The sequence below is a fragment of the Phyllobates terribilis genome, unplaced genomic scaffold, assembly GCF_046119375.1.
Source record: "Phyllobates terribilis strain yellow unplaced genomic scaffold, ASM4611937v1 Scaffold_2__4_contigs__length_985480577, whole genome shotgun sequence".
Taxonomy (NCBI): Eukaryota; Metazoa; Chordata; class Amphibia; order Anura; family Dendrobatidae; genus Phyllobates; species Phyllobates terribilis.
In genome coordinates, this window is record NW_027362762.1 from 63,507,674 (window position 1) to 63,531,362 (window position 23,689).

The following is a 23,689-nucleotide window of genomic DNA, read 5'->3' on the forward strand; positions in this document are numbered from 1 at the left end:
GCCTGCGAACATGGAGATGTGAGTTTTATACTGGGGAGATCACAGGACTTAGAAGCAGTGAATATATTTAATTTATGCAGAGAGCAGCCCCCCGAGGAGGAGAAGCTACGGAGTGAAGATGATGTCCGAGAGATGAGTATAGAAGCTGTGACGTGATGGGACACTGAACTGAGCCCTCAAATCGGGACAGTCCCGCTGAATCCGGGACGGTTGGGAGCTATGCTGCACCCATCTAGTCAGTATTTGGCCGGAAAGTATGCAAATCGCCTAGTCTCACCGCCGGCACAGTAAAATCCAGACAGCGCATACTGAGTGTGATGTGACTATTTACAAGTCTGCAGTTACATAGTCAACTTGATGAAGTTATATCAACATAAATGGTTAAAATTGCAAATTACTTGTAACAACAAGCAACTTTGCAATTTATTTGCTATTAAAAATCCTCTCCATTCCCAAGAATTTTTCTTTTTTTTTTCTTTTTTCTTCCATAGTTTTTGCTCATTGCCGATCAGCGGTAGCTGTTCTGCAAGGCAAAGATGTTGGCAGCATATGAATCTCTGTACTGTTCATCCATTCAACAGTGAGTATATATTTATTCAGGAACAACGATAACAGCTTACAATTGGTATTTCTTATAGATTAAGATCTTGGCATCTTGTCTGTCAGCATGCAAAGTGAAAGTGAAACTGTAAAGCCCCCGTCTCACATAGCGAGATCGCTAGCGAGATCGCTGCTGTGTCACGGTTTTGGTGACGCAACAGCGACCTCACCAGCGATGTCGCTATGTGTGACACTTTGCAACGATCAGGCCCCTGCTGTGAGGTCGCTGATCGCTGCAAAGTGTCCTGGACCATTTTTTTGGTCGTTGCCCTCCCGCTGGTCAGCACACATCGCTGTGTGTGACCAGCGGGAGCAGCGATCAGGCTGGTAACCATGATAAACATCGGGTTACTAGGGGCACACGCGCACCTAGTAACTAGTGTTGAGCCACCCCCGTAGTGTTCGGTTCGGTTCGTCGAACACCCGTGTGTTCGCCGAACTGTTCGTCGAACACCTTCGAACACCGTTGAAACCAATGGCAGGCAAACAAAAACACATAGAAACACATAGAAAACACCTTCAAAGGTGTCCAAAAGCTGACAAACTGCTCAGAAGACACAACTAACACATGGAAAAGTGACAAGTACATATAGTCATGCGAAAAGAAAAGAGGTGGAGGAGTAAAAGGAGGGGGAGACACAGATATAGGCATGTCATGCCCTTCTAAAATCCAAAAAGTGAGAAGCCGACACGGCCAGTCCGCTCCTGCCCGTGCCACCTCCGTGTCGCCGGGTTTGTGCCAGAGCCGCGGTGAACCCTGACGGCCAGCCCCCCTCTCCCAATACTGGTGCCTGTCCGCTGGTGGGTCGAGCGAGCCCCCCTGTGGTGGAGGCAGCTCTAAGCTTTTTAATTTAAATTGTCCCTCTAATTTGAATGAATACACTTTAAATCCATTTACAAGGATCTATTGGAGGGCAAGTCTCATGCCAGCAGCCGCGTAATTCCAGCTCCAGTAGCGTCCACTAAAGCTGCTGCAGTTAAAAAGCTTTTATAAGGATCGAGCTCGGCTGTCCACCGCAAGGCATCCTACTGCCAGTCCCAGCCCCTATGCCTTGGGGTGCCTCCTGATGCTCTTCACTAAGTATCCCATGGTCCCGAAGCATTTCCTTTGAAAAAATTAAGTGTCTAAACTACAGGTGGTGCAGCTTGCTTAACAGCCGGGATAATCCGCTGACTAGCAGACACTGCTACTAGGCACAAAGTATTTCCTGGGCTAGATGCAGTTAAAAATTTGTAATTAGATACTCTCGTTGGATGCTGAGAAAGCATTCCATAGAGTCTCCTGGCACGCCATATATGATTCTCTTAAAAAGCTTGGGGTAGGGGTCTAGGGGACCCTTTTCTAGCCAAAATCACGGCCCTGTATCGCAATACGTCACCTAGGCTGAAGATAAATGGAACTGTAGCACCCTGAGGGCTCGGTTGCTACAGACGTATTGCACCTCACCCAGAGGTGTGATATCTCACTCTCAGATAAGGATGGAGTGTGGATCAGGACCCGACACCTGCATGCATTACACCACATTGCCGTGGGGCAGGGCGACCAATATGCCCCTGAGATGGGCACGACAGTCCCTGTCCCTGGCTGGAGTGGGGGGAGGGAACACTGAGGAAGGGGAACCCTGTAGTGCAGGAGCAGGGAGGAAGCAGTTCCTGGGTGCATTGAGAAGGGAGTATAAAAGGTGGGCACCATCTTAGTTCAGTGCAGAGAAGTCTGAGCAGAAGTGGCAGGGAGCAGGGGCTCTGCATGAGCTCTGCTCCGGAGGCGGGCCTAGTAACAGAGGCCCAGGCCTGGAAGAGGGAGAAGGAAGGAAGAGGAGCGGAGAAGGCTCCAGGAACGAGGAATGAAGGGATCCCAGGGGTGCGGACGGGCGAGTCGCCACCGCACGCCCGAATCCACCTGCGTGGAGGGGTCAGGCCAAAGGGGGAGACCGGTCCCCGAACTAGTGGAGGCAGGAAACGACCCTCAGCTAGAAACCGGAGGCTCTGACATTTTATGTGGCGCAGCCCCTCGCTACACCCGCTAGGAAGGCACCACATAGGGTCAGGGAAACTGGCGCCAAGTTTACCAAGAGGAGGCCCGAGGCAGCCGGACAGAAGTGTTGGTAAGAAAGGCCAGACAAAGGACACACAAAGGGGGTCCTGTGAAGTGCTCCAAAGTTATCTGGGAGTTGTCTGAGCCCCTCACCTGGTGAGCACAGTACGACGTGGGCAGCCGTTACCTGCAGACGTGGTCTGGATAATAAGAACTGTGAGTAAAGGCCCTGGACTGCATCACTGACTCCGTGTCGTTACTGCTGCTGCCCTGCACCATCACCCCCATCCTCCGCATACACTGCCCTGAGGCTATACTCCTCCCGTGGGGAGTTATGCTACGCTCTGCTGCACCCACAACACCAGCCTCAGCGGTCTGCCCTGTAGCGGCGGTTCACTCTGACCGCAATCCACGGGTGGCGTAGTCGGACATTTAAACATCAAAACCACATAAATAGTTCCGCCACTGGTTTGACCGCCCTGAGCCACGGAACCGGGTCGCCGCCACGAAGACTACAACCACCAGCATCCACCAAAAAGGGTCCGGCTCCGGGTGTCCCAAGGCCCAGGGGGTGCGTCAGAACATTTTCATCACCTTTCACAATCACCAATGGGACAAGGCAGGGATGTCCTCTGTCCCCTCTCTTATACATCCTAGTGACGGAGCACCTGCTCTCATCAATTCGCCATAACCCCAATATTAGGTGGATTGAGGTGGGAGGCACCGAGTACAAGTGCTCTCTATTTGCTGATGATGTCCTAGTATATATCACTCAATCACATATATCCATCCCTGCTGTTATGGCTGAAATAGATCACTTTGTTACATGGTCAAATTTTAAAATCAATGCAGCGAAGTCTGAGGCCCTCGATGTCTCCCTCCCCAAATCCATATAGGATTCCATCCAGTCCAACTTTCCCTTTGCCTGGCCCTCACAGGGTATCAAATACTTAGGAATTCCTATTCATAGAGACCTCTCCCATCTATGTTATCTTAATTTTGGGCCCTTTATTGAACAACTCCATACAGACCACGGTTGGCAAGTTAGAACTGTAAGATTCACTACGTGAACCGCTGGTGTTTTGTGGAAAAGCACATGTACACTGCGTTCCAAATTATTATGCAAAAAGTGTTTAGGAGTGATAAGGGAAGAATTTGTTTGTTTGTCAGTTAAACTCATTGATGGTGATGTGTGTCAGGGCTCTTTATATCACTGTAAGCAATTGCAGACACCTGTGCTAATTAGTTTAGCAGGTGTGTCCAATGAAAGGCAAGACTACTTAAGAAGGCTGTCTCACATTATTAAGCAGCCTACATTTTCTGCCAAAATGGGAAAGAAAAAGGATGTGTCGGCTGCTGAGAAGCAACAAATTGTGGAGTGTTTAGGTCAAGGCATGACTACAATCAACATTGTGCGATGATCAGGATGAAGTGTCTTGGCAATCAAGAAGTATGTAGCTGATTCACAGTACACACGTGTGCGTGCTGATAAGGGCAAATTGAGGACTCTTTCCTACAGGCAATTACGTCAGGTTGAAAGAGCAGCGGCAAAAAAGCCTTGTCATAGCAGCAGACAAGTTTTTGAAGCTGCTTGTGCCTCCAACGTCCCCCGAACAACAAGATGCAGGGTCCTTCAGAGGTTTGCAGCTGTGCATACGCCATCCTGTCGACCTCCTCTATCCACTTCACACAAGCAGAAACTGCTCCAGTGGGCCAAACATTACATGAAGACTGATTTCAAAACAGTTTTGTTCACGGATGAGTGCCGTGCAGCGCTCGATGGTCCAGATGGATGGAGTGGAGGATGGCTGGTTGATGGACACCCCACGCAAACACGGCTACAGCGCCAACAAGGAGGAGGTGGAGTAATGTTTTGGGCTGGAATCATGGGGAGAGAGATTGTCGGCCCCTTTAGGATCCCTGAAGGCGCTAAAGATGAACTCCATAATGTATGTGGATTTTCTCAAACAGCACTTCCTGCCATGGTTCAAGAAGAAGAACCGTGTATTTCACAGCAAGATCATTTTTCTGCATGATAATGCACCATCTCATGCTGCACATAAAACATCTGCATCTCTGGCTGATATGGGCATAAAAGGGGACAAACTTATGGTGTGACCCCCATGCTCCCCTGACCTCTACCCCATTCAGAACCTTTGGAGCATCATTAAAAGGAGTGTCTATGATGGCGGGAGGCAGTTCACATCTAAGCAACAGCTCTGGGAGGGTATTCTGTCCTCATGCAAAACAATTGAAGCAGAAACCATCCAAAACCTGACAAATTCAATGGACGAGAGAGTTCAGAAGCTCCTTTCGAACAAGGGGTCCTATGTGAAAATGTAACATCACCTAGAATAAAGTTTTGAGTTGAAAACTGTTTGATTTCAGTTTCTAACAACCTGCTAATGCTTATAATTTCAAAAATGACCATTTTTTTGGTCTTTATTAAAATGAAAAGGTTGATCGAAAAGTTTGGGGGATCTAAGAGTGTGGCAACCCAGTAGTCATGATTACTTCGAATTCTGACAATATGAGGGTCATGCTGCAGGTACTGCAGCAAGAAGGCACTTATGTGTCTTGCGCATCTCGGAGCCCCAAAATTATTTTCCGGGCTAGATGCAGCTAAAAATTATTATTAATTTTAAATCTGGTGAAGCTTTAGTATAGATGGCCTAATAGAATCAGTGCTGCACACTGCTACAAAGCCCAAATTATTTTCCAGTCAAGATACAGATAAACATGATTAGTAATTTGAAAGCTTAAAACGGTTGGTAGGGTGATTTTAACCAATCATCAAGCTTTTACTCTCCCCAGGATGACACAGGGGTAGAAAAGTCGTTTCGGATCCATGATTTGTTCATCTTTATGAACGTGAGTCTGTCTACATTATCAGTGGAGAGCCGCGTGCGCTTATCTGTCAGCACACCACCAGCAGCGCTGAACACACGTTCAGACAGAACGCTGGCTGCGGGGCATGACAAGATCTCCAAGGCGTAAGTGGCTAGCTCCGGCCATTTATCCAGATTGGAAGCCCAAAAAGAGCAAGGGTCCAGTGACACAGTCATGGCTTCAATATTTACTTGGAGATACTCCTGTACCATCGTCTCTAGGCGTTGACTATGTGTCAGACTTCTTGTCTCCTGTGGCCTTGCAAAGGATGGGCTAAAAAAGTGGTGAAATGATTCCGCAAAATTGATGTTACCAGCAGATACTGTGGTTCTGTTACGGTTTGAGTGCTGAACACTTGACGGTCCCACGGTTGGCAAGTTGGAACTGTGAGATTCACTACGTGCACCACTGGTATTTTGTGGAAAAGCACATGTAAGATTCTGCAACAGTCTCTGCTGATACTCCTGCATGCGTGCATCCCTTTCTATGGCAGGAATAATTTCTGCAAATTTACTTTTGTACCGGGGATCTAACCGTGTGGCAACCCAGTAGTCAGGATTATTTCTAATTCTCACAATTCGAGGGTCATGTTGCAGGTAGTGCAGCAAGAAGGCACTCATGTGTGTTGCGCATCCAGGAGCACCAAGTCCCTGTTGTGTTGGTGGCGAGGTAACAATCATGCTTCCTTCCTCTGTCCTCTCCCCCCAACCTCGCACAACAGAAATGTGATCAAGGTCTCCCTCATCTGATGAGTCTTCCATCAGTTCGTCCTCCACTTCTTCCTGGGCTCCTGCACCTTCCTCACTAGTTTGGCTGCTACCATGCACCCTGGTAAAACCATCTCCCCCACCCTCACATGCCTGCCGCCTTGGTGCTGCCGACCGTCTGGACCTTGCAGATGTTAGCCCTTCCGCATACAACTCCTCCTCCTCTACTTCCTCCACCTCCTCTTGTGCCACCACCTGACTCCGAATTCTGTTTAACATGTGCTCCAGCATGTAAATCACCGGAATAGTCATGCTGATAATGGCATCGTCAGCACTAAACATCTTCGTCGCCATTTCAAAACTGTGCAGAAGGGTGCATAGGTCCCTGATCTGAGACCACTCCTCCAGCGTGATTTGCCCCACCTCTGAATCTCGTTGGCCCAGGCTATACGTCAGAACGTATTGCACCAGGGCTTGTCGGTGCTGCCACAGTCGCTGCAACATGTGCAGAGTTGAATTCCACCGGGTAGGCACATCGCATTTTAGCCGGTGAAGTGGCAGGCCCAACGACTTCTGTAGAGATGTAAGTCGCTGAGCTGCGGGATGCGAACGGCGGAAGTGAGCACACAGCGACCGTGCCCTCTGCAGAAGGCCATCTAGTCTGGGATAGTGGGCTAAAAATTGCTGGACAACCAGGTTCAACACGTGAGCCATACAAGGCACGTGTGTGACATTGCCCCGGCGAAGGGCCGCACCCAGGTTTGCAGCATTGTCGCACACGGCCTTCCCTGGTTTCAGGTCCAGTGGAGACAACCATTCATGAAATTGGTTCTCCAGAGCTGACCACAACTCCTCAGCTGTGTGACTCACATTTCCCAGACATTTCAATGTAAAAACTGCCTGATGACGTTGAGCCCTACTGCCAGCATAGTAAGGAGGTGTGCAGGATCCCTTCTGCGCAGTTAGAAAGCTTGTGGCATGACCAGACAGGCTTTGGGTGCAGGTGGAAGACCGAGAGGAGGTTGAGGAGGCAGAAGCAGTGGAGGAACTTTGACATAAAGAGGATTGACGCACAACTCGTGGGGACGGCAAGACTTGGACAGCAGCCCCTTGTCCTGCTGTCACCATAGTTACCCAGTGCCCAGTCAGCGACATGTAACGCCCCTGTCCATGCCTACTCGTCCAAGTGTCTGTGGTGAAATGCACCCTGTCACACACAGTTTCTCAAAGAAGCGGTGATGTTGTGTGCGACATGCTGGTGGAGCGCAGGCACACCTTTCTTTGAGAAGTAGTGCCGACTGGGCATCTGGTACTGGGGCACTGCGACGGACATAAGGTCTCGAAAATCCTCTGTGTCCACCAGGCGGAAAGGCAGCATTTCTGTAGCCAAGAGCTTGCAGATGGTGAAATTCAACCTCTTAGCTTTCTCATGGCTAGGAGGAAATGGTCTTTTACTTGTCCACATCTGAGGGACCGAGGGCTGGCTATTGTGCTTAGACGGGGTTGATAAGGGTGTCCCCAGCAAACTGCCGGTCTGTGAGGAAGATGCAGGCGGACATGTTAGGTTGCCTTGATCCAAAGGTGGTGCTATCGATGTCGGACAGCGCTCAAGACCAGCTGGTGTTACCACCTCCAAAGAAAATGATGACCTGCCAATCACGCTGGCTGTTGCGGGTAAAGAGGTGGCAGGTCTGCGCCCCAAAACAGGTGTGACTGCTGTCCCCCCAGTCACAGAGGATGAAGAGGCCGCGGATGCACAAGATATGGCAGACGGTGGTTGGCCCGGCCGGCTAGGCCGCATTGTAGCACACTGAGCTTCCCACTGCAACTTATGCTTCATGTCCATGTGCCGGTTCATGCATGAAGTACTCAAACTATGTATTTTTTGGCCTCTACTTAGCTTTTGCTGACAAATGTTACAGATAACACGAGTTGGGTCATCTTTATCGATCTGAAAAAATGCCCAGGCTATGCAAGGCTTAGCACCCATGCGACCTGAAGAGCCACCACGACTTGTGGTGAGAGGCAGAGTTGTGTTTGAGGATGCAGTTGTTGACGTGCTTCCAGTACTACGTCTCTGTCCAGGAAGGCGCAACCTGACCTCGTCGTCACTAGCATCTTCCTCCACCTCCTCTGCTGACCTCATCTCTTGGCTGACTGTGGGTTGACAGTAAGTGGGATCTCCAACCTCATCATCATCACCCTGTGTGTTATCACACCCGTCGTCCTCAGAGCCAACCTGTTCCTGCCCTGACAAAAAACTAAAGTTGTCGCTCCAATCAGGTATTTGAGTCTTATCATCGTCTTCCTCATTGTCTCCACCAACAGGAGTTACAGTTTGGGAATGAGGGTCTACATTATGGTCAGAACCTTCTGCGTCTGGTCCTGGATCCAACTCATAAAGATTCTGGGCATCAGTGCAGATTATTTCCTCGTCTGGATTCACAGAAGCGCTGGAGTCGACCTCTGATTCCCAGGCTATAGTATGAGTAAACAGCTCTGCAGACTCAACCATCTGTTCTACCTCATACTCAGACGGGCAGCTGGAGATTTGGGAGCTGTGAGGAAGCAAGTGCGATTTGGGTGACACCTTTGAGGACTGGAGTATTTGTGATGTTGAAGTTGATGTGGAGGAGAGCCCACTTAAAGGAGCACTTGATATCCGTTGAAGCACCTGCTGTTTTTGTGCCTCATCTGGAATTTGTAGCGATTGGCGTGGCCGTAAGAAAGGGATCTTATCACATTGTCCGCTAAAAGAAGTAGACATTTTAGTTTGGCTGGAAGATGGTCTTTCTTCTGCAGATGTTACTGTTGCTTTAACACCTACCCCACGGACACAACCTTTTTTCCCCTTCCCAACACGCCTATTCCCCTTTCCACCAGCAGCAGGCCTTTTTCCACTCATTTTGGTGGTTAACTAATTCACAACTCTGGAGTTGTTTGCACAAAAAAACAATGGATGGTAACCGAGCAGAGCTGAGTGGCCAAACTGTGGTATTAGGCCAAAACTATTGGCTGGGTTAGATGCAGAAAAAAATTATATTCAATTTGCAACCTGATGGAGGTCAGTATAGATGGACTAATACAACAAGTCCCACACACAGCTAGAAGCCCAATATTTTTCAGAGGTAGATGCAGAAAAAAATATATTCAGTTTGCAACCTGATGGAGGTCAGTATAGATGGACTAATAGAATGATGCTATGCCCAAAAGATTTTACTTCACTAGGTGCAGTAAAAAAATTGGTATTCTATACACAGGTGGTATATCTTGCAACACAGAGAGGCTACTCCACTGACTAACACACTCTGCAATAGGCCAAAAAGGATTAGCTTTGCTAGATTCAGCCAAATGCTGTGAAAAAAAACTTGCACAGCACTGGCACAGACCTGCCTGGCAAAAACTGATAGGAACTGATGTAACCTAGTCCTGAAAAGGACTCCAATTACAATTAGTCTTTACTCCCACAATCTATCTATTTAAGAGCACAGACCTGCCTGATAAAAGTCGTAGGAAATGCTGTAACCTAGTCCTTAAAAGGACTGCAATCACAACTATTCCCTACTCCCAAGCTATCTGTAGATTTGTGCGAAAATTGGCTTGAAATTAACAAGGTATAGCGCACACAGCAACAGCGGTGCCGTCTAACACGCAGCTGCAGCAGTGAGAAAATGGTGGCGACGGGGAAAATGGCTTGGTCTTATAGGGCAAGGACATGTGACATACACTGCCAATGACACATGCCCTTGCTTGTGTGAAAAAAAGCACTTCGCTCCGTGTGTGCGCTGCTGATAGGCTGACAGATTGCACCTCCCCACTGTAAATGCGGGAAAGAGAAAAAAAAATGGAGATCTTCATTATTCCTGCAGAGATCCATCCCCTGCCCCTCCCCCCACCCCGCTGTACACTCAAACTGCGTATTAACATTAATTTTCATCATTACTGAGAAAAAATCCAGTTATGATTTTGGTGCACGAACAGTTATCGAACATAACCTCGAACTGCCGAATTTTTCTCAAATTGTTCGTGTTCGCCGAACGGCTCGAACACCGCCCAAAACAGCTCGAATTTGAGATTGGCGAACAGTTCGAGTAGAACAACGCTCATCTCTACTAGTAACCCGTTTATCCCATAGCGGTTCTGAATTCATCAGATTTGGCTCTTGGAAGTGGCTTTGTCATAACGTCAGCTATCAACTGGTTAGTCTCACAATACACAAACTCAATTATGCTACGTTCTATCAAATCACGCAGGTGATGCTTGACGTCATTGTGTTTGGTTCTCGAATTGATCTTCTCACTGCATGCAAGTTTAATGCATCCTTGGTTGCTTTCATAAATTCCTGTCGGTTGAGTTGGTGGCTTACCAAGATCGCCTAATAATTGGTTTTACCAAATGACCTCTTGACTTGCTTGGGCTGCAGACACATACTCTGCTTCTGTAGATGACAAGGCTACAGACACCTGTTTTTTGCTGCACCAAGAAATTGAACCTTCTCCAAGCTTGAACAAATATCCTCTTGTCGATTTAACGATCACTTAATTCACCAGCCCAATCTGCATCCACATAGCCTGTGCGTTTTAGATCTCCTGTTGCAGATTTCCTTAAATTTATGTCTTGAGTCTCTTTCAAATATTGAACTCTCTTAACGGGATTCCAGTCTTTTTTTTGTGTGGTTTTCCACATATCTGCATAGAATTCCAATTGCAGCAGCGATATCCGGTCGAGTCATATTTGCTATGTATAGAAATGCCCCCACTGCATGTCTGTATTTCTCATTGGTAAGTAACAGATTATCTTCTCCTTCCAACTAGAAGTAGGATGATTCCATTGGGGTTTATATACCTTTTTGTCTTCTGACATTCCAAACTGATTCAGAATTGAGCTGATTTTTGCACTTGGGTTTAGAATAAAGCTTACATTTTCTTCTCTTTGGACCTGGATTCCTAGATAATGTCACATTTCCAAGGTCTTTTGTATTCAAAATGGTGATTCAGAATTTGTCATCTTTGCAATTTCTGTTTCCTGTTAATGAATCATAATCGCATCGTCCACATACAAGAGAATATACAGGGTGGGCCATTTATATGGATACACCTAAATTAAATGGGAATGGTTGGTGATATCAACTTCCTGTTTGTGGCACATTAGTATATGGGAGGGGGAAAACTTTTCCAGATGGGTGGTGACCATGGTGGCCATTTTGAAGTCGGCCATTTTGGATCCAACTTTATTTTTTTTCAATGGGAAGAGGGTCATGTGACATCAAACTTATGAGAATTTCATAAGAAAAACAATGGTGTGCTTGGTTTTAATGTAACTTTATTCTTTCATGAGTTTTTACAAGTTTATGAACACTTATAAAATGTGTTCAAAATGCTGCCCATTGTGTTGGAATGTCAATGCAACCCTCAAAAACCCCCAACATTTTTTTTCCTCACCAAAATTTGGGGGGCGTCTTCAAATCGGCAAAATACAGTCACTTTCTTATTGTTTCTGGGTCTATATTACACGCACGCCGCTAGGTTCAGATAGGGTGAGACATCTTTCATGAATTCTTTGGAATCTTGGGGGAACCGTTACTCAGGCGACCATAGGCTGCAGCTTCTCTCAGGTACTGGATAGATTCAATTGCTGATCTGACGAGTCTTTTTCAACAGTTTAACAGTGGAATTTAATCTGAAACACGGCCAGTGCAATTCAGGGATATTACAGCAACAATCTTTATTACACTACAGTCTGAGTTTCTTGAGCAACCGGCTCCAGTAACAATGCAGTAGTTTCTTCACAAGGCACAGTATTGCAGTCTCTTCAGTAGCATAATTCAGCATAGATTAGATCTCTTAGCAGCACACTTCTATGCATACACAACCACAGGCTTTTCCTTCACATGGACACAATAGTACACAACATTCTTTATCCTACATGGAGATGGAGAGGGGGATGGTTTGATGAGGGAAATGATCCCTGTGACACAATTCCTTCCAGTCCTTATCTTCCTGCCCAATAATAAACTCCCTGAACTAAAAGTGCAGAGTATCTGACCTATGTTTTGTTTCTCTCCTGATCTGAATCCTGTTCAGTTGCCTTCTGTCAGATCCAGATAACACACCACCTTTCTCTTCAGCTTCAGCCAGACTACAACAACAAATTCCCCACAATCCCCCTGGGGCTCTGCTAAAACACTCCCTGTCTCCTGTGACTGTGTTAACCCCTCTAGTTGCTGGATGCTTCTGAAGCACAACACTTCCTGTCTCCTGTGCTTGTGTTATTTGTAACAGTTGCTGGATGCTTTTGAAGCAACAGCACTACTTCTGAATGTCACATCTATGTGCAAGACGCCTGTGCCATACATGGATACAATTCTTGTGCTGTTCATGTTTAGCAGTGTATACACATTCCTTGCATTTTAGCTGGTACACCTCATCTTTGATTTTTTCCCTCTGCTAGTGTGTGACCTTCTTTTGAAATGATAGAGCAGTTCTCTTTAAATATAACTTAATTTCCTTGTTTTGTTAATTCTTTGTTTTTTAACAATGCTTGACTGGCAAAATAACACTATTGCTGGAGACAGACACTCATGCACTATTACACAGTAGTAAATAGTAGTTGATGCAATGTATACAATAATAAGCGTTATTCCAACAAGAGTGCAGCACTTATAAGATCATCTATTAGAGCTTGTAATTAACGGATCTTGGCAGCTTTAGTGCCCCCGATGCTGCAAAGGTATAGCTGCCTCTGCTAAAAGCATTGGAGTGTTCACAGTTTGAACCAGCAGCTCAACCATGCTTATGAATCTTCAGAAGAGCACCGCCTCCAAGAATCAAGAAGCCTAGAGACAGAGGAACCGTGCACTCCTAAAGATTAATCTTGAGAAAACCTCTCTGACCTGATATTTTTTGCAATATGATTTTTTTTTTTTCCTTGGACAATCTTAGGAACATAACCCCAAAATATGTGGGGAGTTTGTGACCTTTGGGCCAAAGTAGGTGTTTCTATCAGTTTTGGTATATAAAAGGCATAGTGTCACGCAAGGTGTGGGAAAGACTAAGTGCAACACAAAGGGAAGAGAGAAAGGGGGGGGGGGGGGGAGTGGAGACCTGCTAGGTTGATCTAGTGTCATCCTTTCTCCACTAGCTTCCCTATCTTAGTTCTTCACCATTCGCCACATATGTATCTTTACCTGGCGTTAGGTTCATGCTAGGGAAGGGAGGGGATGAACACTAGTCAATTCCCACTGAACACTAAAGACAACAAGGGGGGGACAAATAAGGGAAAATTGCTTAGCTTTAGTCGACTCCTGACAAATGCGCCCACGTCATCTAGCATCAGAGAGGAAGAAGTACTGCTCTTGCTCAAGCCTTCACAAGGAGTAATGAATATTGCTGGCACCTCCCTCTGGCATACAGCAGGTATTTATACACCCAGGCCAGGGTGTTAATTAGCCATAGTAAGGTAGCCGATGGGTCCTAGAGATAAAGCTTCTAAGAAGTTGTGTGTAATGCCAAACGTAGAGATCTCCTGCAACCAACTGCAGGATTACTGTCTGTCACTTCTGACCCAGCCGTGACACATAGCTGATATACACTGAATTGGGGTGTTGAAATGTTATGTTTTTTATAATTCATCTGCTCTGTCACACAGATTACTGTAATCTTCATTTAGGTCCACACCTGTAGCCCTGATATCCCAAACACTCTCCTTTTAAAAAGCACACAGGTGTCATCGGACATACGGTTCACAAACGTATGTGGAACGTTTCGAGGGCTTGATCCCTCTGAAATGTCACATCGCGTGAGGCTGTGGGACATGGAGATAGGGGTCCACTGTGGTAACTGTGTAATTTTTCAGCCAGTAGAGCAAAGGCCATTAGCTTTTCCCTGTCTATCAATCAAACCAAGCTGGGTAAGGGAAAGCCAGAGGGAGCCACATGGAAGATTTCTCAGCCAATACTCGGATCCTTTGCTATTTGCCCGGGATGTTAATCAAAAGTAACTTTTCATTAATAATGAATCCTCTAATTTTCATGCTTCCTATGGTTCAGGCAGCATAAGACGGCAGATAAATTCCCTTTAATCCCAGACTAAAGTTGTACCAGGGAGAATAGAGTGAACAGTATTTTAGTTCTGTTTCGCTGCGCTTCACTTGGCCATTTCTGGCTACAATTAGAAGTAGTGTGTAATTATTGTGTATTGAAGACCCAGAACAAGGAACTTTTTGTGTCTATTGTTTAGTTTATGGTACAAAGAACATTTTGTTTATTTTTGTTTTACTATACACCCAGAAAGGATCTATGGCTATCATTAACCAATTAGATGCAGATTTGATTTTTTTTTTTTCCCACTCGCCACATAATTTCTCTGATTTTGGGAAGAATTTTGCAGATAAAAATGGCAAGTTACAGGGGATTGTCCAGGATTTAAAAGAAAAAATGTCTGTTTTCTTCCAAAAACAGGGCCACACCTGCTCCCAGTTTGAGACTGAGCTGCAATACCACACGCATTCACTTCAATAGAACATGTCTTGTATGGAGACTCCGTTTTATGTCCGGTGTGGGAGTATGGAGTCTGTACTATACCAGGAAGGTGCTGGATGTGGCAAACATCACTACTAGCAGCGAAAAAAGATATTGAAAAAAGACATCGAAAAACTGGAGCAAGTTCAGAGACTAGCTACCAGGATGGTGAGCGGACTGTAAACTATGTCCTACAAGGAATGGTTAAAGGATCTGGAATTGTTTAGCTTGTAAAAAAGAAGGCTAAGAGGAGACTTAATAGCGACTACCAATATCTGAAGGGCTGTCACAGTGTAGAGGGATCATCCTTATTCTCATTTGCACAAGGAAAGACTAGAAGCAATGGGATGAAACTAAATGGGAGGAGACACAGATTAGATATTAGAAAAAACTTTTTGACAGTGAGGGTGATCAGTGAGAGGAACAGGCCGCCACGAGAGGTGGTGAGTTCCCCTTCAATGGACGTCTTCAAACAGAGGCTGGACAGACATCTGTCTGAGATGGTTTAGTGAATCCTGCATTGAGCAGAGGGTTGGACACAATTAGAGGTCCCCTCCAGCTCTAACATTGTATGATGACATGAGCTTTCACAAATTGCTGCTGTTTAACCACTTTAAATACCACTGTCAATCTCATGGCTGCCCAAAGCTCGGCTTCATAGAAGACTGATTTTTGCTACATACAGTCATGGCCAAAAGTATTGAGAATGACACCAAAATTATATTTTCACATGATCTGCTGGCCTCTGGTTTTTATTAGTGTTTGTCTGATGTTTACATCACATGCAGAAATATAATTGCAATCATATTATGAGTACCACTAGGTTATATTGACAGTTAGAATGAGTTAATGCAGCCAGTCAATATTTGCAGTATTGCCCCTTCTTCTTCAAGACCTCTGTAATTCTCCCTGGCATGCTCTCAATCAACTTTTGGGCCAAATCCTGACTGATAGCAGTCCATTCTTGCATAATCAATGCTTGCATTTTACCAGAATTTGTTGGTTTTTGTTTGTCCACCCGTCTCTTGATGATTGATCACAAGTTCTCAATGGGATTAAGATCTGGGGAGTTTCCAGGCCATGGACCCAAAATCTCTATGTTTTGGTCCATGAGCCATTTAGTTATCACCTTTGCTTTATGGCAAGGTGCTCCATTATGCTGGAAAAGGCATTGTTGGGCGCCAAACTGCTCTTGGACGGTTGGGAGAAGTTGCTCTTGGAGGACATTCTGGTACCATTTTTTATTCATGGCTGTGTTTTTAGGCAAGACTGTGAGTGAGCCGATTCCCTTGGCTGAGAAGCAACCCCACACATGAATGGTTTCAGGATGCTTTACAGTTGGCATGAGACAAGACTGGTGGTAGCGCTCACCTCTTCTTCTCCGAATAAGCTGTTTTCCAGATGTCCCAAACAATCGAAAAGGGGATTCATCAGAGAAAATGACTTTGCCCCAGTCCTCAGCAGTCCACTCCCTGTACCTTTTGCAGAATATCAGTCGGTCCCTGATGTTTTTTCTGGAGAGAAGTGGCTTCTTTGCTGCACTCCTTGAAACCAGCCCTTGCTCAAAGAGTCTCCGCCTCATAGTGCGTGCAGAAGCACTCACACCAGCCTGCTGCCATTCCTGAGCAAGCTCGGCACTGCTGGTAGTCCGATCCCGCAGCTGAAACAGTTTTAAGATACGGTCCTGGCGCTTGCTGGTCTTTCTTGGGCACCCTGGAGCCTTTTTGACAACAATGGAAGCTCTCTCCTTGAAGTTCTTGATGATGTGATAGATTGTTGACTGAGGTGCAATCTTTGAAGCTGCGATACTCTTCCCTGTTAGGCCATTTTTGTGCAGTGCAATGATGGCTGCACGTGTTTCTTTAGAGATAACCATGGTTAACTGAAGAGAAATAATGGTACCAAGAACCAGCCTCCTTTTAAAGTGTCCAGTGATGTCATTCTTATTTAATCATGACTGATTGAACGCCAGCCCTGTCCTCATCAACACCCACACCTGTGTTAATGGATCAATCACTAAAACGATGTTAGCTGCTCCTTTTAAGGCAGGACTGCAATTATGTTGAAATGTGTTTTGGGGGTTAAAGTTCATTTTCTGGGCAAATATTGACTTTGCAAGTAGAGTAATTGCAGTTAAGCTGATCACTCTTTGACATTCAGGAGTATATGCAAATTGCAATTACAAAAAATGAAGCAGTAAACTTTGGAAAAATTACTATTTGTCTCAGTCTCAATACTTTTGGCCATGACTGTACTATTATGTCTACAGTATGTATATCTTTATTCTTAAACTGGGTGATACAATTTATATATTTATAATAAATATTTGATACGCTGCCAATTTTGCAAGTTTTTCCATCTACAAAGAATGGAGGGGTCTGTAAATTTTTATCATAGGCATACTTCACGTGTGAGAGACAAAATCTAAAAATAAAAACTAGAAAATCACATTTTCTGATTTTTTTTTTTTTTTTTTTTTTTTTTTTTTACATAATTAATTTGCATTTTATTGCATGAAATAAGTATTTGATCCAATAAAAAAAACAGAACTTAATATTTGGTACAGAAACCTTTGTTTGCAGTTATAGAGGTCATATGAAATGCCTTCTTACGGAGCCACTCCTTAGTTGCCCTGGCTGTGTGTTTTGGGTCATTGTCATACTGGAAGAACCAGCCACGACCCATCTTCAATGCTCTTACTGAGGGAAGGAGGTTGTTGGCCCAAATCTTGTGATGCATGACCCCATCCATCCTCCTTCAAATATGATGCAGTTGTCCTGTCCCCTTTGCAGAAAAGCACCCTCAAAGTATGCAGTTTCCCCCACCATGCTTCACGGTTGGGACCGTGTTCTTGGGGTTGTACTCTTCCTTCTTCTTCCTCCAAACACGGCGAGTGGAGTTGATACCAAACAGTTCTGTTTTGGTCTCATCTGACCACATGACCTTCTCTTATGCCTCCTCTGAATCATCCAGATGGTCATTGGCGAACTTCAAACGGGCCTGGACATGTGCTGGCATGAGCAGGGGGACCTTGTGTGCAGGATTTTAATCCATGATGGCGTAGTGTGTTTAATAACGATAATGTTTGAGACTGTGGTCCCAGCTCTCTTCACGTCATTGACCAGGTCCATAAACCTATTAAACTATTCACAAATTAGGCAAAAAAATCCAAAATCACTAAAAAGTATTATTTTTATTAGACCAATCCAAGAATACACAATGTAAAAATAAAAAAATGGGTAGTGAGAAGGGAAAGGAAAAGATAAAGAGAGGAGGGAGATGGGGAACCCTCAATATGACATAATGAGGCAGGGAAAAATCACTTTCATAAGGGCACATATAATAGGATCACAGCCAGATAAATATATCATACTCCTACATAAATATACATACAGGGTTGCAAAGTGCCATGTGCAAAATTAAATGAAATACCGTAATTAATATATAATAAATCTACAAGTGACTATAAAACAAATCAAGGTGCAATGTGTCAAATATGTAAATAGCTGAATTCCTTTGGTATTGCAATATTTATAAGTCACCTATTCAAACCAATCATAAATTCATTATCAAAAAGTATCCAGATAAATCTTGCACAAATTCATTATCAGAAAAATATATCTATCCTAATAAATATTCCACAAAACCCAACAAATTATGCTAATAAATTGAATGTATTTTTTCATAAATTAATCATAATTGGGAATTAATATATGCACAGCACTTCAAAGCCAGAAAAAAATAAATATCATAACATCTCATATAGAACATATATGCCCCATAGCAGGTACACATATACAAATAGTAAGTCACAGCAAGTGCTGAATATATATCTCTCCATCCAGGGCAAAAATAGTTATGCCATTATCACTAAATATTTATGTGCTGTACCGACAGAAAATTCAATACAAATCCATGTAGGAAATGAATGCCCAAAGAGATCCAAAGGGATCACCACATCCCCCTCCACCTACTCCAACGTGCGTTTCGCTGCTGCTTTGTTAGGGGAGGAAGGAAGGAGACGGGTTCTGTGTCCCAGAGATGAACGTGCTTTGGTCCGACATGTTCATATCAACCCAAGGACAAAAGCAAAAAACATTGTGAAGATGATGGTGGAAGCTGGTAAGATTGTGTCAATAATCACATTGAAACGAGTACTGTATCAACATGGGCTGAAAGGCCACTCTGCCAGGAAGAAGCCATTACTCCAAAAGATACATAAAAAAGCCAGATTAATGTTTGCAAATGCACACAGGAACAAAGATCTTACTTTTTTGGAGACATGTCCTGTGGTCTGATGAAACTAAAACTGAACTTTTTGAGCATAATGATGATCGTTACATTTGGAGGAAAAAGGGAGAAGCTTGGAAGCCTAAAAAAACCATCCCAACTGTGAAACACGGGGGTGGCAGTATCGTGTTGTGGGGTTGTTTTGCTGCAGGAGGGACTGGTGCACTTCACAAAAAATATATATGGCATCATGAGAAAAGAAGGTTATGTGGTAATACTGAAGCAACATCTCAAGACATCAGCCAGAAAGTCAAAGCTTCTGCGGAAATGGGTCTTCCAAATGGACAATGACCTGAAGCATACTGCCAAAATGGTAACAAAGTGGCTTAAGGATAATAAAGTCAATGTTTTGGAGTGGCCATCACAAAGCCCTGATCTCAATCCTATTGCAAATTTATGGACAAAGCTGAAAAGGCTGCGAGCAAGACGACCTACAAACCTGGATCAGTTACACCAGTTTTGTCAGGAGGAATCGGCCCAAATTCCAACCAACTATTGTATGTATGTTCATATCCGGTACATCCATGTCCGTAATAGTCCAATTTATCGAAGTCTAAAAAAATTTAACCTGTAAGGTACACTCCATAAGGTCGAAAATATCGAAATTTCAGAAATAATAATGCCGTATCAGTCTCCACACCTCCCTTCAAAAATGCAAAAAATGATTGATTAAAACATCAAATGTATCCAAACAACAAGGACGTAATAAAGTTCTCTCTTTTTAGCAGGAGGTTTTGGGGGGAGTGAAAATGGGGTTAATAGTTGGTTTGTGGTTAGTGGCATGTGTGAGGTAAATCTGCATTTCTTTGTTCTTTCAGTAACTTTAGTCGGGTTCCTCATTTAGCCGGAACAGAAGAGAATTTCCTTCTTGCCAAACAAATCCAAACCCAGTGGAAGGATTATGGACTGGATAAAGTGGAACTTGCCCCTTATGACATTTTACTGTCGTACCCCAATGAATCAAATCCCAACTACATCTCTATCATTGACGAGCGAGGAAGTGAGGTAAATACACATTTCTTTTATAAATAGTTGCTTGTATAATGGGCCTCACTTATCAAAATGGCTTTGAAGGTCAAATGTTTTTGTTGCCTGTAGTAACCAATCAGAGCGCAGCTTTCATCTTTTTAAACTGCTGTGGAGAAATGTAAGCTGTGCTCTGATTGGTTGCTATGGCCCACCAGGTTTTCTTACAGTTTTCACTAATGAGGCCCAAGGACGGTGATTTGGTGGCCCAAGTATACACTGTATTATATCATATCGCTTTATATTAACACAAAATTACAAGCTTCACACTGGTCACTAAGCCAGCTCATACTTTTTGATCTTTTCAGCAATATGGACATGGACAGCTATAAACTGTTAACACCTCTATATACAGTGGATACCAGGCAGTGTCCAGGAGGGGGAGGAGGTGAGCTGTGACATCACCTATTGTGAATGATGGATCCTGCATCACCTCCTCCTGTACAATGACTCATAACGCCTCTATATACTGTAGATAACACAGGATTCACAATAGGTGATGTCACAGCTCATCTCCTCCAGTACAATGACTGATAACACCTCTATATACAGTAGATAACACAGGATCCACCATTCACAATAGATGATGTCACAGCTCACCTCCTCCTCCTCCTGTACAATGACCGATAACACCTCTATACAGTAGATAACACCGGATCCACCCTTCACAATAGGTGATCTCACCGCTCCCCTCCACCTCCACCACATACAGAAGGAGGGAAGGTGAGCTGTAACATCAACCATTGTGAATAGTGGATCCTGTGTTACTTTTATATTGCGGTGTTACCTTTCATTGAAATCCTATATGTGATGATAATGAGACTGATGAGACTTTCTATTTTCTATGAGTCTAGTATAAGTGGCAAGTTCAAATTTCTATATAAAAATAATGAAGTAAAAAATGGGTTTAAAATATATATTTAGGTCATTTTCTGATGACCTATTACCATTTTAAGAAAATATTAGCTACAATTTCCTCTGAAAACCATTACCCCACCAACTCCATAATGGTCTTTTTCAATATTGGGACTACTATGAGTTACTCTTCGGTTAGCGTATCTGTGGTTCTGATTGGCATTGAATATCTTTTAATGAGGTCTGTGTTTAGCCGCAAGAACAAGAACAAACGTTACTGTTTTAGGAGAAATTGTAATACTAGTTCAGAAAGTGAAGCTTCCACTGACTTTTAGAATTGTCCTTTAAAAGTATTATTCCCATTTTATAAAGTGACGCCATGTCACTAGGATGTCCATCACTTTATGTCCGACACCTGGGACCTCCACCGATCCTGAGAATGAAATGGCTACAGCACTGAGCACTGTAGGACTGTAAGAGGCCACCATAAATAGAAATCTTCTAGAGGGTCCCAGGCCTAATTTGGTGCTCAAGCCCCTTCAATCTCAGAATCGGTAGGAGTCATGAAAATTTGGATGTTCACCGATCATAAAAGTGGTGGTCTATCCCAGAAGTATGTCATCACTTGGATATGAATACCCCTTTATTTTTTAGCACAATGTTTAATTTCAATTCTATGTATAATTGGTTCAGTCTACATGGTGGCACATGGCCTCATCTATCCAGCTGAACCAAGACAATGCTTTATTGTGCTGACGCTGAAGGAGCAACCAAGAGATGACCATGAATGTACAGTCCTAAAAGCTGAATGGTAGTACTGTTGTGTTGTTTTGTGGTGCCGCTAGAGAGATCATCTGAATGATGAAAGCATCAGGAGAGGCAAGTGATGGCTTTTTGGGAGATGGGGACTAGAGATGATCGAACTTGTTAGAAAAACTTTTGTTCGGTGTTTTGTTTTTTTTAAATTCGGCAGACATTTCACATTCGGATTCGTGATTGACATCTATAAAATCTCTCACGCCCTTTTTTATTAAAAAAATATATTTGTATCTCTCAATTTTCACAAGTAGCCACTGTTTTTAGACTCGTACTTCCTGTTCTTTCAGGAACAGTTTTCATCAGTATCATTATCATCAGAGATAGGACTGCAATGGCATAAGATCCACCATTCATTCAATGATATTACAGCTCGCCTCCTCCTGTACAATGACTGATAGCACCTCTATATACAGTAGATATCACGGGGTCCGCCATTCCCAATAGGTGATGTCACAGCTCACCACCTCCTCCTCCTGTACAATGACTGATAACACCTCTATATACAGTAGACATCACGGGGTCCGCCATTCACAATAGGTGATGTCACAGCTCACCACCTCCTCCTCCTGTACAATGACTGATAACACCTCTATATACAGTAGATATCACGGGGTCCGCCATTCACAATAGGTGGTATCACAGCTCACCTCCTCCTCCTGTGCAATGACTAATAACACCTCCCTATATACAGTATATAACACAGAATCCCCCATTCACAATAGGTGATGTCACAGCTCGCCTCCTCCACGTGTATGTTGGAGATGGAGATACGCATGTGTACGGCCAGCTTTACTCTTTTCTTCACCATATGTATATAGGGAGTCAGGACAGAAGTCAGCTGTATGAGCGGCCGACCACCATTTATATACGTGCCCCTCGATCCTGGGAGTTGAAATCATTGTGCATCTATTGTAGCCGCCCATTTCCCAGACCGGGATGCGAATCGTTAACCATTCTATGTTAATTTCGCCAACTGATGTCATATATTTTTTTTTCCATCGCCCTTCTGAAATGTGACTTTCACAATTAATCACCACAGAGATGAAGGCAGCAGATACGTTCAGTCGCTGTGATGAATAGCGTTTGGCCATGATCTAAAGCTCGACCATTTATTTTTGTTTCCCTAGTTTCTATTAAGCACATGCAGGCAGCGGCTTTGTCCTTCATTAGGATTACTCTTGTATAGAAGCGGTATACAATGCGGGACAATGGCTCATCATGGTGCTGGGACGTAGCCAAGGTGCTCGGCAATTGGCCTGCGCTTTCAGGAGATGCAGAAGACAGTCTAAACTCTTAACGTGACCCTCGAAGTAAAAAGACTGAGCTTTGTCCTATCTATCCCACCAAGATATATACTGTATGTAATAGAGGAAGACCATGCAGATACAAGGCGACCTTTGGAGAAGGGGGGGTTCAGACATGGGTGGTCCAGGTAAAAGGGGTCAACTTAAAAACCCTTTGTGTAATATTATATCAGTATAAACTCTACGTCATTTGGGTAGAAAATTTAGACTTTATAATATGTCATAATATACACAAAGTTGAATAATGTTGCTTATAAATACTACTTGTTTTTTTTTTCCATAATATTAATCTACTGCTGTGTTCTGAGCTAGCACCTCTTGCTTGTTCAGTATCTGCACTGTTACGTGTTCTCTTAAAGCCTGACACTGAAAAACAAACAAAAAATTACCAACCCAAAATGCCATGCAGCCCCAACTGCTAACAAAAGTATCCTGGCCCCATACAGACAAATGTCTATGGCCCCTTGGAGTCATTCCACATCTTCCATCCTTCTATTTTGAATCCTGTTAAAACCTTTTAGTGGACGCATTAAGTGATTCTTCACTGGCAGAAATACTATTCCCAGTGCCCCATGGTTACCTGTGGAGCATAAGCCTTATATTTGGTGGGTCTCTAGGGGACAGAGTAACTGACTAAACAGGGCTT

The 23,689-nt window shown here is 44.1% G+C and overlaps 1 protein-coding gene across 2 annotated transcripts in view; it reads left to right on the plus strand.

Annotated features, from left to right (window-relative positions):
- LOC141192748 (putative N-acetylated-alpha-linked acidic dipeptidase) overlaps positions 1-23,689 on the plus strand; it is a 97,896-nt gene that overhangs the window by 12,629 nt on the left and 61,578 nt on the right. For both annotated transcript variants that reach the window (XR_012266070.1, XM_073662053.1), the window contains exon 3: positions 19,858-20,044. Coding sequence is in view for 1 of the 2 variants with exons in the window: in XM_073662053.1 (XP_073518154.1) it covers positions 19,858-20,044 (187 nt within the window). In the remaining variant the exon portion in view is untranslated. The remainder of the gene's footprint in view (positions 1-19,857; positions 20,045-23,689) is intronic.